This window comes from Cervus elaphus, chromosome 9, assembly GCF_910594005.1.
Source record: "Cervus elaphus chromosome 9, mCerEla1.1, whole genome shotgun sequence".
Taxonomy (NCBI): Eukaryota; Metazoa; Chordata; class Mammalia; order Artiodactyla; family Cervidae; genus Cervus; species Cervus elaphus.
In genome coordinates, this window is record NC_057823.1 from 47,225,314 (window position 1) to 47,242,952 (window position 17,639).

Below are 17,639 nucleotides of genomic sequence, written 5' to 3' on the forward strand. Positions count from 1 at the left end.
TCAAAATTTCAGAGATCACAGGTGAAAATAAAACTAACAGCCTTCCCTAGTGACAATGAAACTTGCAACTTTTGTTCAAGTTGCTTCTGTGCATTTTTGCAAGCTTTGAAGAAAAGAAGTGACAACCAAACTCTCTCTCTCAATAAGAAAAACTTAAGAGACTTCCCTGATGGTCCAGTGGTTAAGACTCCATGCTCCCAATGCAGGGGGAACATGTTCGATTCTTGGTCAAGGAACTAAGATCCTGCAAGCTGCACGGGGTGGCCAAAAGGAAAAAAAGAAAACAAACCTATTTAGGTCTACCTGCTCTATAGGGGAAGAAACCTGGGTTATGACGATGTACCTAATTGGCACCAAGCAGGTAACTGATGGAAAAAACAGCTGCTCAGAGGCTGACATTTAGAAAGAGGGAGAAACCAAGACATGGAAATAGCAGGCATCTTTTAACCACTGGAAAAATGCTGCTGCTGACACAAAATACAACACCTGTGACTGGACCTCTGACCAGTGGTGTGGACCAGCCACAGTGGACAGTTACACGGTGCCTTCATGTATCACCTCCATGGATTCTGGCCAGAGGCACCAGGTCCCCAGGGAATGCGCACTGCTGGGGCAGTGACTCAGGTTTCTCTCCAGGCTTGGCTCTAGGGCAGCATTCCACACCTTTGGAGCTTTTCCCCTTTCAGGTATTACTGGGATTCTTTTGAAGCTGTTTAAACAATGGTACTAATTTGACAAGCACCTGAGAGGTACACTCAGCTGCGGTTAATGAGCTGGCTTCATATGTGGCAGGTACCAGTGTCCCGATAAGGCTGTCTGCAGCCTCATCCGGCTGTGGTGATGTTTCGTTCCTTAAAGGAAGCCAGGATGCTTCCCCAGGCTGTACCCCTCAGACACTTGGAAAGACAGCTTTCATTTCCAATCTTCATCAAGTCATCAAAACCTTCCTCAAATACCCAATAGCAATGAGTACATCTTGTGCCCACAGTCTTGGTTTCTAAACACCATTCCTCAATAAAAGGAACCAAAGCTCCTTGGAGAAATGGCTGACAGCAGGACTAGAAAAGGACACGCACACTTTCTGAAGAAGTATCCATGACAGGGGCTTGTCAAAAGCACACAGGACGCCAACTTGAAGGCGCTCCCAATGGCCATACCTGGGACAACCCGAGCAACACAATAAATTATAGTAACGGATTATAATCTGTACAGTAAAATAACTAAGAATCCATACTGATACAAATAACTGATCAAATAAATCAAAGGTGGTGAAGGAAGAACTCTTCTTCACAGTAAAGTCTCAATAAATGTAGAAGGGATGATGGGAACAGAAAATCACCATTTGCCAAACATAATTGTTATAGGCCAGAATCACTGATGGATGCTAATACTTGTTGAGTCAAAGTATAAAAAATAAAATATCTGCATGGTCTCAAAGCATCTCCCACACAAGATACTTGTTAATTATAAAGAGAAAAAAATGAGTTTTACAGAGAAGTCTGCAAACACCACTTTAACCAAGTGACGCAAGTACCGTCACCAGTAATGAGGCACATTAACATATACCTCCTGAGGTCACACACCAAGACGGAGAGAACACAACACGATGTCTGTGGTTGTCACAAGTGCATACCTGCGTTTAACCATGAGAAAACATCAGGCAAACCCAAATTGAAGGATTCTACAAAGTCACTGGCCAATTATCTTTGAAAGTGACAAAGTCATAAAAGATAAAGACTATGCCCCAGGTTAGAAGAGACGAAGGAAACTTTGCAGTTAAAAGCAGTGTAGTGCCCTGAACTAGATCATGAACCGAGAAATAAGACATCAGAAAGACAAAAGATTAGCTAACAAATCTGCTGGTATGATAATTATATGAGGTATTAACATTAGGAGAAGGCAAGTAAAGAATATAAGAGGATTCTGTACACTATGTGTGCAACAGTTTTATATATGTTAAATATAGTTAAATTTCAAAAAAACAACACTTTTCGGTTATGTATATATTACTGCAAGTCCTAGAGACGTCTCTGCAAACTCCCCACAGGCAGTGAGAAAACCCTCTACAAATTCCAAAGTGTGCCACCTCAGGGCAGCAAGCAGAGCCCTCAGCAGCAAATCCAAGCCCATGGGCACGTCCCCCAGCCCTTGTGCTGTCAGTGTCTCTGGATAAGCTCCCGTCACGGTGCCTGGGGGTAAGCAGACGAGCAAGAAGGCCACGCTCCTGCAGGAGAGACTACAGGAGAGATGAGAACGAGGTCAATTCAGCTCCTGGCCAATCATCTTCAGGCCATCCATAATCAAGTTCTAAAAAGACTAGAATCTAGAGGCAAGATCCCAGTGTGCCCAGTCCTTGGGGTCACCCTGCACAGGGTCTGAACTCGGGAGAGTCTCCCTCTAATAAATATTCATTGGAAGAAGAAAAAGGAAGGAGAGAGAGAAGAACATAACGTGAAATGGCAAAATATGGAATTCAGAATGCCACTGAACCACACACCTAAAAGATGGTTGAGGTGGTAAATTTTATGTGCATTTTACCATAATTTTTAAAAACTAAGAAATGAAATTCAATACACGCCCTTGAGGCTTATCATCAGTGTGCAAAACAACCTTCCCAGATCTAAAAGACCCAACTGCTGAGTGGAAAAAAACAAGAGTGTGTTCTGGAGGAGAACAACTCCCTCAGCCACTGTGAAGCGCTCCGGGAGCTGAGGCAGACCAGCACATCCTCTTGCCTCCCGTGCTGTGCTGTGCTTAGTCACTGAATCACGTCCAACTCTTTGCAACCTCAGGGACTGTAGCCTGCCAGGCTTCTCTGTCCACGAGATTCTCCAGGCAAGAACACTGGAATAGGCTGCCATTCTCCTCCTGCAGGGGATCATCCTGACGCAGGGACCAAACCCACATCTTCTGTGTCTCCCGCACTGCAGCACTGATGGCTCATTACCTGCTGAGCCGTCAGGGAAGACCCAGGTCCTCAACAACCAGCAGGCCTAATCTGCCTGTGGCTGGAGGGCCTGAAGCAGCAAAGTGCAGCCTCAGGAGCCACCTTGCAATTAAGCCCACACACTCTCAGTGTCCCTAAGTAGGAAGCTGGGGAAAGGGCTCTCCAGCCTGAAAAAAATGAGGCTGGCAACAGTGACCCATTAGCCCCTGCTTCCAAACACCGCCCTACAGCCTTGGTCACTTAACATTACCAGCAGCCTCACTCACAAGGAATGGAGCATCACTGGACCAGAAATCCTGCAGCCTCCTCAGCTGAGGCCAGTAAAACAATAACAAACAGCACGGAATGAACCTTTCTATAAAACACTGCTAAGAGTCCTTAAGGAGAAAACAGATGAAATCCTTACCCAGTGTTTGGTGAGAAGGATGAATCGAAGGTCAGCTTCAGGCCACGCGCAAGCTGAACAGAAAAGAAATTCACCCACAGGTTTAGTCACAAGACAGGCCAGCAGATGTCACTTGTAAAACCGCGTCTTTTCGCACGTGCCCAGTACCTGGTCCTCCACAGTGATCTCCGTGCCCAGCGTGTTGTCCGTGTTCCATTTCTCTGTAAACGTCAGGCCATATTCAGTCCATCTGTACTTGGTTTCCAGGCTGCCCGTCACTTTGGTGGTCTCAGTGTTGGCTGAACCTGAGCTCGTAAATTCCTTTAAAGAAGACAGTCACAGCCTGCATGCCAGCACTTCATTCTGCATCACTCCACCCCTAAATGGACTGCACTTTCCTTTATGCAACAGGTAAGACCCTGAATGTGTGGCTGCAAAAGCTCCATCCATAATTGACTTAGATATTTAAAGTGTCAAAAAGGCTTCCCCGGTGGCTCAGTGGTAAAGAATCTGTCTGCTGATAAAGGAGATTCAAATTCTATCCCTGGGTTGGGAAGATTCCCTGGAGAAGGAAATGGCAACCTATTCTGGTATTCTTGCCTAGGAAATCCCAAGGACAGAGGAACCTGGTGGGCTACAGTCCATGGGGTCACAAAGAGTTGGACATGACTTTGCAACTAAACAACTATTTAAAGATGGAATCCGCTAACTAAAGGAATCTTATGGAGAATTCTATATCAGGAGACAGCTTCCTTCCTCCCCTGCAACTCTTCACTCTGGACAGGAAGGCCTCCTGTCCTCCTTCCATCCTGTCTCCAGGCTCACACAGAGAAAAAGCTTTGAGCTAAAGCGGACATTACAGTAATTCTACCCAAAACTTCTTCCTTCTGACAATTACCACATGCACAATCTAAAAGACATTACTAATTTTTTTTTCTAAATAATCATGTGGTATGGAACACTGGTCAATTTTGAAATAAGATACATAAGGAAAAATAAATCAGAGGCCTGCCTCATATTCCTATGAGTATTAACAGATGATGAACTGGGGACCTAGTGGCTTGGTTCCCCTGGACCACCCATCCCACAGAAGATACAATAAATGTGACAACCACAAGTTGCCACAATCAGAAAAGTTCCTTTGTTTGCCACTCAGATGGAAGTTATTTATGATTTACTGATCTACAATATATACCCATACTCATGTGGGCCAGACAACTTACCAATCCATTCTCGGATTTTGTTTTCAGATCAAGTTTTATTAAGCCAAATCCTAAAGAAAGAACATGGTTACTGTTAATAGGTTAAATAACTCAAGAGCAGCATCTCTGCCTCCCTTAGGAAATCTTAAAAATGCCATGAGTGCAGAGGGCACCAGTCTCTACTGCTGCCTGCCTCTGTGGGTGGAGCTTGGTTGCCATGGAGCCTGGTTGCCATGGAACAGTGGCAGACAGAACAGGCACAGTCCCACCTGCAGTCCCAGCGGAGTCTGAGAAAAAGGTGTGTGACAGCGTGAGCACCAGCCTAAGGACAAGCTAAATTTAGAAGCCACAGTCCACCACAGCGGCACCCAGACCTGCTCCCGCCTGGGAGAGGAAACAAGAAGGTCCACTTGTCTGAGCAATTCGCTAGCCTACCTGAACTGGGTGCGCAACCAAAACTGCTTGACTAGCCATAGAAGGCTTATCTTTTTGCCCTGACATGAAGATTCTAAGAACTGACTGACCCAGGTCTCTCAAACTGTGATGGGTAGAATACCAAACAAGTAAACCCAGTCTCTGAGCTGAAAGGCCACTCCATGCAACACTCACCATAGCCCTTTGTGAAGACATCCCTGGCAGATTTGCCAAGATCAGCATACGTGGGAGGCACAGCCATCTTCTGCTATAATAAAAGAATCACCATAATAAACACACTGGAAATTGCAGGTACCTTTTTCCCCCAGGGGTGGACAAAGAAGCCTATGCAGTCTCCTGCTTCTTTTTTTGGTCAGAGGTGGAAACACCCAGTAGGTTTTTATTGACAGCAGACCAGTCTGACTTTGGAGACCTCTTCTCCTAGGTATCCCCAGGACTAAGCACAGGCCCAGAATATGGCAGGAGTCAGTCAGTATTTGCTAAATGAATTGATTGTCAAAGACACACTCCCATGAGCCAGCTACTTTACTGAACTGCAGGACTCTTGCCAAGACATTATCTTCTTACAAAATATTGACTGCTAGGACGTTAAATACATTGAATAGAAATCAGGGCATTTCATAGTATATTTTCCAAACAATTCTGATTTCATTCATTCAACAAATATTTATGGAGTACCTACTATGTGTCAGAATGGACTCAACGTTTCACAAAACATTTGCATTTTATGGGAACCCACTTTTAGAGTATCATATTCCTCACAGAGGAAAGAGTAAAACCTACCTACCTAACTAAGCAACTTTTTCCCATGGAAGGAAATGCAAACACACCCCTCCCAAATTTAATTCAAACAAACATCTACTGAGTGTCAATGTGACTTTATTTTTAAAACCGACTATCAAAGTACTACTTGGGATTGATGCATATCAGTATGTCAGTCAACAAGCATTTATTAAGCACCTCAGTGTTCAAGGAAGGCAAGAACTTCAAATAAGTTCAAATAAGGACCACGCTGTGTTGCCAGGAGCCTCCACATTGACACATTATGTACCCATAATTAAGAGTCTACTCTGGACAGCACACACCCTGTGCTCCATCCAGGAGGAGAGGGGAACTTGTGAAAGCACTATCTTCTGCATCTTTTCCATCTCCAAAATTGTTAGCTTCAATTGGCCAAAACTTCAAGTGACCCAAGGTGTATCTATTTTAAATACAGGACACCTAAATTATCAAACCTAAATTATCAAACTTTACATGGAACTGCATACACCCCATGTAAAGTCACATACAAAGGTACCCACATAAATATACATCCACAGGGCATGTTCCTGGTTAAGTGGGAAACCAATGAAAAGTGGTCCAAGTGATCCCAGGGAAGCAGTGTCACAAGTGGAAGTTCAGCCTGACCAAAGCCTTAACTTCAAAGACACTGCAAGGAGCACACAGAACCAATGAGCACAATGCTTAAAAACAAACAAACCTGCAAGCCTCCACAATTTAAATTATAAAACTGTGGTCCAAGTCCTAGTTTACTTTTTTTCAGAGGTTTTGCTAGCTCTGTCCCAGCTCCCTTTTGTATCGGAGCAGAGAGGAGCAGCCCAGTAAGCTGTTTACGTGATCCTATTTTTGTTGCTGTTGTTATTTCTCGCACATGATCAGGCTGGAACCAAAGGCAGCTCAGTCCACATTAGGATCAGGGCACAAAGAACATGGGAGAAGACACATTTAGACTGGTTTTTTCCCAAGTCTGCGGACTCCCCTCTCCTAATCTGTTTCCCTTTCACCCCAAACGAGCCCCGTAGGCACACCCACCCCAGGGACAGACCAGGAATCCAACCACCAGGTCCTCCCTGCTTTAGCCCACAGATGGGCCTGGGCTCCTCCCAGGAGAAGCAAGGAAACCACCAGGGATTGAAGGCTGAGGTATCAGAGCCCCAAGGAAATGTGCAGAATGCCTCAGCAAAGGGCCCCGAACATTCTGCACACACACCAGCACTAACAGTTATCAGTGGACAGAGTACCCCTCTTCAGTGCTGTCCCCTCCCCAGCTGGGCCACAAACTCAGCCCCAGCCGGGTGACAGGGAGAGCAGTCCAGTACCAACATCTCCAGGTCAGCTAAGACCCCCTGTACCTCAAGGGTCAGGGCCTCCCCAAGTACCCTCCCCTGGCTCCAGGACCCACCTCACCAGGCACACGCGGCTTTCACATCTGGACCGGTCCATCCCTCAGGAAACAGGCAGAACACTCATCATTTAATGCTCCCCAAATGCCCTTGCTTATCCCTAATCCCCAAAAATGAAAAGCAAAGCCACCTGTCAAAACACACTCCACCCACAGCAAAAATCACCCTAAAGTGGCCACTAAGGAGATTACCATCCAGGACAAGAGGTGGGATGGCAGAGCGAGCGCACGTAAGACCAGGCTCTCCTTGCGTCCCCAGCGCAGCAGCTGGCAGGGAGGGTGCACAGGAGCCACGGGCTGAGTGGAGCCAAACCCGCTCCTCAGCCTGAGGTAACACCCGCCAAGGAGGGCATGACCCTGACGCCGTCTTCGCCAAAGGCTCCCTGCAACTGTGTGGCTGCAGCTGCCCCTTCTGCCCTTCCTGCGGTCTTCCTCTTGGCCTACCTCTTGTCTCTTGCTGCACTTATTTGATAGGACTGAAGCAGTTCCGCCTGTTTGAGCTCAGCCTTCTTACAACGGCAAACAGCACCCAACACAGTTCTCAGCACCTGCTTCAAAAACAATCTCACTGTAGAAATAATGATTGCCACCCATGCTTTCTCAGGCCAGGACTAGAGGGGGAGAGGACTCAGCGTTCTGCTTTCTCACTGAACAGCCTGCCTGCACTGACTTGCAGGCTGAACCCTGGCCCTGGCCCCTCCCGCCACCTGGATCGGCTCCAGACCACTCCCCATCTGTCTCTGCAGCATCCGTCCAAGTGTCTTCAGAAAAGGGAACCAGCAAGTGCTGCCAGTGAGAGTGTAAACTGGCGCAGCCACTGCGGAAAACAGTATGGAGATTCTCAGAAATATCACATGATCCAGCAATTCTACTTCTAGTATTTATCCAAAGAGTACAAAAACACTAATTCATTAAGACACGTGCACTCCTATCCTCATTGCTACACTACTTACAACAGCCAAGAAATGCAAACAACCTACAAACCCATCAACAACTGAATGGATACTGAAGATGTGGCACGTGTGTGTATGTATGTGTCTGTGTGTGCATCCACACACACATGACATAACACTACTCAGCCACTGGAAAAAAAAAAAAGATGAAATCTGGCCATTTATGACAACATGGACAGACCTTGAGGGTATCATGCTAAATTAAATAAATCAGACGGAAACGACTTTTATGTAACCTCCATCTTGGAGGGACATATCCTCTTTGAATCCCCTGTGATTTCACTCATATGTGGAATGCAAAAAAAAAAAGAGACAAAAATAAATGAACCAAACTAACACAGAGAACAAAGTCATGGTTACCAGAAGGGAAAAGGGTAGTGGGCGGGGGTGGGGATTGAGGGTAAAGGATCAACTATATGGTGACAGATAGAAACTAAATTTTTGGTGGTGAACACACTGCAGTGGATACAGAAGTAGAAATATAGGGTTGTACACAGGAAACACAGAATGTTATAAGAAGCTCAGCTTCCAAACAGGATATTCTGACATGGGCAGGCAGCCAGCCCTGGACAGATGGCAATCAGAAGGGGAAGGAAAGACCCCAGGTCTCTACCTGGGTGATGGCTTCAAGGCAAAGCCTGGGAGCATGGTTTCCAAAGATAAGCGGGAAGCAAGAAATGGCCAGGTCAGGCTGAGCAGACCTGCCTGTAGTCACTGATGACTTTGAGAAAGACAAATAAGTCACACCAAAAGACAGGAATCGCTGGTTCCCCTCCACTGCCTGTCAGCCTACCTACCCAGCACTCCTTGGCTGACCTTGAACAGATTATGCAAGCTCCACTCCAGCTAAGGAATGAAAAGCCAGCCCATACTGGAAGCTCAGAGGGGAGAGATAGTATATCGCCCAGCATGGTCTGCATAACAGTTATGTAACCTCCATCTTGGGGGGACTCGTGAGCTACAGGACAGTGACAGCTGCTCTGCTCCCAGTATCCCACTACCCCTAAAAAATGCACACCTACCCCCAGATCACACCACTGAACTCAAAGCATCCCAGAGCCTGGCATGCGCACATTTATCCAAAATATGGAAAAGGCTATGTGTACAAACATGCCAAGGCCTAGTAAATAGCAGGTATTCAATATAAATGTCTGTTTAATGAGTAAATGTGCAGCAAGCATCAAAGTATTTTTACAGTAGAGAAAAAGGAAACAGTATCTGATAATAGGGACTAAGTAAAGAATGTAACCAGGAGGCAGGAGCTCCCTCCACTGGGAAGTTGCAGCAGCACCACAGGCGGGGCAGGCATGCGTGCTCAGAGGGAGTCTGCAGGGGGCGACATGGGCTCCATCACCTCTGCTGGGCTTTGCTGGTGGGCGGGGGTGGCTGCCAGGGAGTCATGTCTAACTCTTTGCGACCCCATGGACGGTAGCCCACCAGGCTCCTCTATCCATGGGATTCTCCAGGCAAAAATAATAGAGTGGGGGCTTCCCAGGGAAGCTCACTCAGCCAACAGATTCACACAAATATAAATGACAGTATCTACTGCTGGTGAAGAAAATGATCACTCCCATTCTCGCCAAGTAGGAGAGTATAGTACAGTACAGTCCCTGAGGAGCCCACTGCTGGGCAGCGCCCAAGTGGACCTGCAGTAATTCTAGTGGCAATTCTACTGCTAGGAACACACCTGCAGTGGCACCCAATGCTCAGGAGGACGCTCACTGCAGGCTTATTTTTAACACAGTACCCAGAAGCAACCTAAATGTCCACCAACAGAGAAACAAATGAATACAAATTACAATGCTTGCAAACTAAGGAACACCCCGTGGTAATCAAAAAGAATGAGGGAGATTTCCACACGGTGGCACAGAAAGCCACTAACAGGTCAATGAAAAAAGCGAGTCACAGAATATGTATAACTCTATGTGACTGAAGGAAAACTTACTATGACTACCTCGGAGCTGCTTCTAGAAAGGAAAAGGGGTTTAGGAAAGGAGTGAGATTAAAATAGCATTTTCATTTTTGATTCTATGTAATCACTTAAGTTGTCTGGGCACTTGGTAATTTTTTTCTAAGAACAGAAAATTTAAAAACCTAACAAATGTGTCTGAAATTAAGCCATGCTGCATTCTCGATGCCACAAGTCACACTGCAAAAGGCTGCTGCAGCAGAAGTACCAGAAGGAAAAGCTCTCTCAGTGTCTATATAATACTGGTTCCAGGAACAGATTTAAATCACAGAGGTGGCAGGGCTAACAGGTAAGGCCTGTGGCGGGCACATTCGACCCTCAGGTGACCCGCTGTAGCTCTGGCCACCCTGCCCAGAGGCAGGAGTAGGGCAGAGCTCCCTAACTTCAGTGTGCGTGACGCGCCTGAGGCACTGACTCAGAAGCCTCCTTCTTCCCTCTCAGCCTGTCACTGCTTATCACACAGACAGGGCGGCCCTCAGATGCCACGGAGAAGGGTGGGCTGGCTCCCCACATCAGGCACCCACCAGAATCCCCCACTTTGAAGTATGCTCTTTTCTCCGCAGGAGCTCCCTTGGAAGGATCCAGGCAGCAAAGCCTTGAGGCCCTCAGAGAGCCAACGACCACTGCAATGGCTGATACAGAGAGCAGGGTGGCCATGGGTCCAAAGGGCTCAGGCAGGAACAGCTGAGAACAAAGCTGCTGAACACAGGTAACACCCAGTGAGTCAAGAGATGGTGTTTTCAATGACAAGGGTATAAGAGGACTAGGACCTAAACATCAAGAGCCACCTGCCATGGAATTTCTCCACTCACCTGAGTACCCAGGTAGCAGGGCACAGTGACTAATGGAAGGGGCTTATGAGACTGGCAGAGGTTCTAGCTGTGTGACTTTGGACAAGCCACGTGTATGCCTAGGGTCTCATTTTGCTCATCTATAAAATGGGGCTAACAATAGTCTTTCTACTGCCGTTGTTGCAAGGATTAAGTAAGGTAAATAGAACACTAGAATTGTCTGACACACAGTGAGTACTCCATAAATGGTAGGGTAGCCACAACCCACTATTCTAGATATTCTCTGTTTGCCCCTCCAGATGCACTTTCCTCCTCCATCCTGCTCTGTGCCCTAAGAACTGATCAAGTGGGTTGCGGGGTAGGCTCAGCCAATAGGGGGAGTGAAGTTGGTGTATTCATCCCCCCCAACTTCACCCCTCCCTGTTGGGCCTCAGGTGGGCAGTGACTTCCTTCTGCTCAAGGCCACACCTCCTGCCAAAGGGCCCCCTCCTGGTTCTAAAGGCCCCAGAAGCCCACACTCCCTCTCAGGTCCCCCACACTCTGCCCACACCTTTGCAAATGATCCCTTCATCATGCTTTCTTTAATTACCCCATGGGAGTGTATATCTGATTCCCACAGGTCCCTAATCCACACACAATCATCGCCATCTGCATCACCATCTTTGGTTCCCCTTAGGAATGGAGAATTGTACAAAAGCCTTTGGCTCTGCTCTTTCTTTTTCCTTTTTTTAATATTTATTTATTTGGTTGCACTGGGTCTTAGTTGTGGCACTCAGGATCTTTGATCTTCCTTGCGACATGGGGGATCTTTAGTTGCAGCATGTGGGATCTGGTTTCCTGACCAGTAATCGAACCCAGGCCCCCTGCATTGGAAGCACGGAGTCTTAGCCAGTAGACCGCCAGGGAAGTCGCAGCTCTGCTATTTCTAACACCATTCTAGGCAATCTGTGAGGGCAGAACTGGGCCAGCCTATAAGAGGAGCATCAGACCAGCCAGAGATTAAAGCAAAAGCAACTCCTCCAACCTCTGGGGACCAGGAAAAGAAACTTCCCCAGGAGGAGGCCAGAGCTGCTCTGAAAACCAACACGTGAGGCCAACACCATCAGGAGCCTCGCTGCACGCCTACCCCACACTTTCTCACCAGAAGAGGCAGCCCAGGAGAATGGCTTTGACTGGATCTCCGGGATGCTGGCGAAGCAATGCCGGGGCTCAGGGAGGTCTGTGCTCTCAGCGCAGCTGTCCTCCCTCCCCCCCACCCTTCCATGATTGTCTCACAGAGGACAACCAGGCTTTCCAGGCGTTGCTTCTATTTTAAAACACCCTGGAAGCTGGGCCACCACCAGCACAGCCTTCCACAAGCCTCAAGAGAATGTAGCTGACTTGGGGACACCCTGCCTGCCCACCCATCAAGAGGAGAAGACCTGGGTTGGCAGGCGTCATGCCAAGGTCTGGGTCCCAGGAGCACCTGGGGCTCCTGCCTGGGCAGGAGGTTCGCTGCTGCCTGGCTTGCCCCAGTGGGGGTGAAACAGACAGTGCTTGGGCGGGTAGACTCGGGAGTCCAGCACACCTGAGTTCCAATTCTACACCACCACCAGTCTCTCATTCTGAGATCTTAGGCAGGTCATAATCTATCTGCAGCTCATTTTTCTTCAGTTCCAGTACAGGGTAAGAGGACTTGACTCAGCATCCCTCTCAAGGACTAAATGAGACTACTGGTATAAAGCACTTAGTTCAGCAGCAACTTAGAACAGAAACAACTAAACAACAACACAGTGGCTGGTACCCAGAAAATATGTAACAGGCACAGGCAGTATTCATCTAAGATTGTCACTATATATGTTTCCTATCATAATTACAGCTGCTGGGCAGGTTGGCAAAAGGTCATCCTGAATCACAGGGTCCAGACTCCTCCCCAACCATAATGAGGCATTGTTTAGCTGAGTACTGTCCAGCCAGGTCCCGGAAGAACGCCTCCCTCCTCATCCCAAGAAAAAACTGACCCTTCTCCTGACAAACACCCTGAGCCAACTGCCTTTGCAATAAACAGAGTGACTCCACTGCCTGCTGTTCACTGACAGCTAGCCTCCACCCACCCAGGTACACACCCACTGATCAGTGTGTAAAAGAGTAACCCCTCCCCCTGGACAGCAAGGCCTACCACTTGAAAGGCACGCAAATCTATTAGCTCCTCACGGTGGCACCTTGGAGGGGCAGCTGCAGGGTGAAAGCACGAGGACTGGGGGCTGGCCAGACCAGGCCCTGAATTCCAACACCATTCCCACTGAGCTGTGTGACCTTGGGACGGTGATCCCACCACCGTGGGCTCAAGCCTCCCGGCCCACCAAACGGAAACAGCAGTACTCCTCTCCCAGGGCTCGGGGGGCAGTGGATTCAACATCACAGTTCATATGTCAACCGGCCAGGAGGGTGCTGAGCAGGCGCTCAATAAAGAACGGCTGAAACAATGATCATCACACTCTAAAAGTAGAGAAACTGAGGAGGGAGCAAGTAGCTTGGCCTGTACTAGACCCTGGGGCTCCTGTCAGAGCTGTGTTGCATGAGCTCAGTCTGCTCAGAAAGCCCAGGACGCTTTCCAGCATAGTTCCAGGAAAAGGGCTAAGATTCCCACTCACCCTCAGTCCTGGGAGAGCAGGCAGTGAAATGGAAGCTTGTGCCCAAGTGCGACTGAGGGGCAACCGGAGTGGCCGCCCTGAGCACCCGAGGGGCTGCCTGCAGGCCTGGGCTGACTCCCAGCCACTTGTGCCTCGCTTGCTGAAGATGTCACTCCTTGAGAAATCCCCATTGACAGCAAAATGGACTTTGGAAGCATCTTACCAGTAAAGGTTGGGGTGAATATCCCCCATGACCACCAGCTTGGAGGTGATTGTCCACATCTGCCTAGCATCCAATGGGGCCAGAGATCCACAGACAACTCCCCACTCCTGGTCCTCCCCTGAGCCCCTCTGTTTATCTACAAATAGCCCATGCCTACAGAATAGCAGAAATAAAGTAATCAACAGAGAATAGCCTCCAACTCCAGGGTCAAGAACTTTATTCAGGACAACTCCAGCAGAAGCCTCTGACCCATTCACCGTCAGAGAGGGAAGAGGCACCAGGCCCACAGACTTTACGAGAATCCCCTTCACCAACGTCACCCTCCCCCACAAGCCAGAAACATCAATTCAACAAGCTTCCCAAAGGACTTGGAAAGGTGCAGAATGAGGATAACATGTTCAAAGCAAGTATTTCAAATTAGGAAACAGTTTTGCCTCTCACAGCTCTAGGGCTGTACACACTGCTGTAGCTCCGTAATTATTTGTGACTCTGCTAGGCAAGGCTATCTTCTGGAAGTGAATGAGATGTGTGTCCCTCAAAGAGGATGTCCATGATCAAGGGACTGTGGGCTGGGCCTGCAGCCACTACATATAAGCGTTCAATAATCCCACAAATATTGATACTGAATGAGCACCTACTATAAGTCACATGCTGGAATGGTAAAAAAAAAAAAAAAAAAATACTATCCTTCTTTCAAAAAGGGTGAGTCTACTTTGGATAAAAAGTAAGAGTACATTCACCCCCACAGACCCTTCTCAAGTACCTACCAATGCCAAGTGGCACCACCCCAGGCACTGAAAACAAAGCTGCATCAGGCTTAAGTCTGACCCTGTAGGAACTCAGTTCAGAGCTGGGATGGAAAGAAGGTAGACCCTGGGCAATGTGCCCTGGCCTTTCCAACAGCATATTAAGCAAAGGAGGAGCTCATTTCCCTATTTCCCCTGGAGAGGGGAGGCGGGTTCAGCAGCTCCAGGCCTCAGGTGGAACAGGCTTAGGCTTAGCCCAAGTCTGCAGCCACATTCAACTTCCTGCTCCAGCCTGACCTTGGCTGTCTGTAAACTTAAAGGCTTTTCAATGAATTATCCTGAAAGTTACTCAATGCCTGGCACACAAATGTGTAATAATAATGCTTAAAATAACAGGGGCTACCTTTATTGAACCCGTTCCAGAGCACCATGTAGCACAAAACAGTCTGCAGGGGTTGGGTTAGATTCCGCCAAAAAGCCTCAAGGGCAAGTGTCAAGGTTTCCTTCAAGGCCTTCTCCATATCAGGCACTGTTCCTCACTACTGGAAGTTAATCAACTCATTCTTCCCAAAAAACCCAATGAAGAAGAGGGATGATTGCTCCATTCTACAGATGAAAAAACTGAGGTTTGGTTTCTTCCCCACTGTGTGACCTTGGACAAGTCACTAATGCTGTCGGCCTTAAAGCCAAAGGACTCGGAGCCAGTTTCCTGAATGCACCACTACATTCGGTGAATGAATGAGCCATCGAATCAGGCAGGAATTCTCCTAAGGCCAAGGAGACCACAGGGCTCCCCGCGGGACCTCCGTTTCCAACGCCTAACCTTCTACCCAGGCCCCAGCTCCGGCCCTGGTCGCCGCGGCCTAACTCGACCGTCAGCCTCCCGTTCCTCCCGAAAGGCGCTGGTACGCGCGGACAGTGCCGGAGGCCAGCTTCTCCGGGCGTAGAACCGACAGGGCGTGCAGGGCCGGACCGCGGGACCATGATCGGGGCCACAGTATGGCTCGCACAGGTCAGTGAGCCCGGCACGGCGAGTGTAGGTGGCGGGTTGGCCCCTGCCCGACCCGCGCTGGCGGGATCGAGGGCCAGAGGGCGCCTCCGAGGAAGGTCACCTAGACCGACGGCCGGCCGGGCCTCCACGCGGCGGCCCGTGCCCTTCCGCCCGCAGGTCCCCGCAGGCTCTGGTCCCCAGCCTCAGGCGCCTCGGGATGTCTGGCCTCCCTCCCCCGCGCCCGGGCCCGCTCGCCGCCCGCCCGCCCCGCGCGGCCTGCACTGCCCGCCGCTGACCCGCCAGGCCCACGCGGGCCGCTCCCGCTCCCTGCCCCGGGCGGGCCCCGGGCCCCTCGCCCTCGCCCGCTCCGCGCACCGTCTCCTTCCCCAGCTCCCCCGGGGTCAGCCCGCGACCCAGGGCGCAGGCAAAGCCCGGGCCCCTTTCCGCGGCGCCTACCTCAGGAGCGTTGGCAGTGGGCTCCGCGGCGGCTACGGCGGGGGCTGCAGCGTGCGGAACGGAGCGAGCGGCGGGGCCGAGGGCGGGGCGGCGCGGACGGCGGCGGCGCAGACCCGCCCCGACCCAGCGCGCCCGGCCCGCGAGCTCCGCCCCCTGGGCCCTCCCGGGACACCGCCCCGGTCCGGCGCGAGTCCGCTTCCAGCTCCCGAGCCGCGTGCCGACCTTTCAGGCAACCCTCCACCCCCACCCAGGGCCCGCAGCGGATGCTATGCCCACTGGCGTGAGCGGGAACGCGTGATTGCCTGCGCGCACTCGGGCACAGGGAGGCGGGACGGCGTGGGACTGACGTGCTCTGGGCTGTGTGCGTGCGCGGGGACACGCTTGTCGCCGCCCGCGCCGGCCGTCCCTGCTGGAAATCTCGCCTGGTTGAAGGATTCGGGGAGGGAAGGAGGGGTCTTCCGGTTAGCTAAGCAGTGGCCGCGGTCCTCTGAACCAACGGAAGACACGCGGGGCTCTGGGCCTCCTGCTCGGCCTCAAGGCTGGGAGACAACACCCCCTCCCCCGGGACTTGATGTGGCGGGGGGCGCTGGACCACGGCCTGGCCTGGGTGGATGAAGTGACCCCCAGGTCACCCACCCCTCGCCAGCAGAGTCCGCGCGGGCTGTTAAAGCGGGTTCCGAGCCCCTGAGGGCAGTTACAGCTCTGGTCAGAATAATGGGCGCCAGAGGCGGCGCGGATACAGAGTAGCGCCCACGAATGCCGCTCCTCGGCTCTTGGCTCCCAGCCCCCGACACAATGTTTCAGGCGCCTCCGACCCCGCTTCTTGCCTCTCTAGGCTCGCAGATCCGGATCCCGGCAGGGGCTTGGAACACAGCACGCCGAGAAAACCCCCGTGCGCCGAGCATGCACTCAAGATGGGCAGACAGTTTAAACCGCTCGCATTTAAGAAATGAAAAAGTAAATCTCGTTTTGCCAGAATGTCCTCTGCTGAGTCCAATGGCGCGCGGACTAGCTGAGGGCTCCTCGGGCAGCCCTTGACCAGGCAGGGCCTGCCTCCCCTCCCGGCGTGGTTAAAGAGTGCGCAGTCTCCCTACCAGGCCTGCGAGACCCACCCCTAGCGGACTTCGAGAATTAATGAATTCCTAGCCGGGTGAAAATTCTGCACATCCTTCACCTTCAGCCAGCAGACGTTCTCCAAGGCTTGAGGCGTCCAGGGCCCCCCTGGAGGCGGTGCCAGTCTATAGAATCAGGACACTCGCTCACAAGCAGCTGTGGCACAGATTAAAGGAGTAGGCAACTGGGGCGTGGGGAGAGACAATCAGGTCAGGCTGCTGGAAAGAAGCGGCGGTTTCAATGCGGGAAGTGGCAAGTGGTGTTACATCGTCCTGGGGTGTTGAGAAAGAAGGCAGCTTAGGCAGGGGGCTGGGGGCGGGGGTGGGGGTGGGGAGAAGAACAGAGCGCCCTGGCCCCTGTAGGGGCTAAGGTCTTACTGAAAATATGAGGAGGAGTTCCTGGACCCCTTGAGGTGCTGGAGAATAGGAGACAGATGCCACAACTCTCCCCAGGCCCATGATCTGCTCCATGACTGGGGACTCCGGGCTCCCCAACCTGGCCGTCCCCACCTCCACAGCCCACTCCTGGAAGAGGGTCTGACAGAGAAAGCCTCTGAGTCACCCACCAGTGCAGTGAGGCAGAGTTGGGGGCAAGAAGACCTCAGGGAGGCAGGCAGGACAGACTGAGAAGACAG

At 50.6% G+C, this 17,639-nt stretch overlaps 1 protein-coding gene across 4 annotated transcripts in view; it reads right to left on the reverse strand.

Annotated features, from left to right (window-relative positions):
• Positions 1-16,737, reverse strand: part of VDAC1 (voltage dependent anion channel 1) — a 40,643-nt gene extending 23,906 nt beyond the window's left edge. The window contains exons 1-5 of one of the 4 annotated variants that reach the window (XM_043912772.1): positions 16,720-16,737; positions 5,144-5,213; positions 4,556-4,605; positions 3,501-3,653; positions 3,354-3,406 (exon numbers count right to left, since the gene is read on the reverse strand). In XM_043912772.1, the coding sequence (XP_043768707.1) occupies positions 3,354-3,406; positions 3,501-3,653; positions 4,556-4,605; positions 5,144-5,210 (323 nt within the window). In that variant the 5' untranslated portion in view covers positions 5,211-5,213; positions 16,720-16,737. Of the gene's footprint in view, positions 1-3,353; positions 3,407-3,500; positions 3,654-4,555; positions 4,606-5,143; positions 5,217-7,595; positions 7,615-15,892; positions 16,095-16,719 lie in introns of those variants that run through there. The other 3 variants (XM_043912774.1, XM_043912773.1, XM_043912775.1) reach the window with 3 other exon arrangements.
• Between the last annotated feature and the right edge of the window lie 902 nt (positions 16,738-17,639).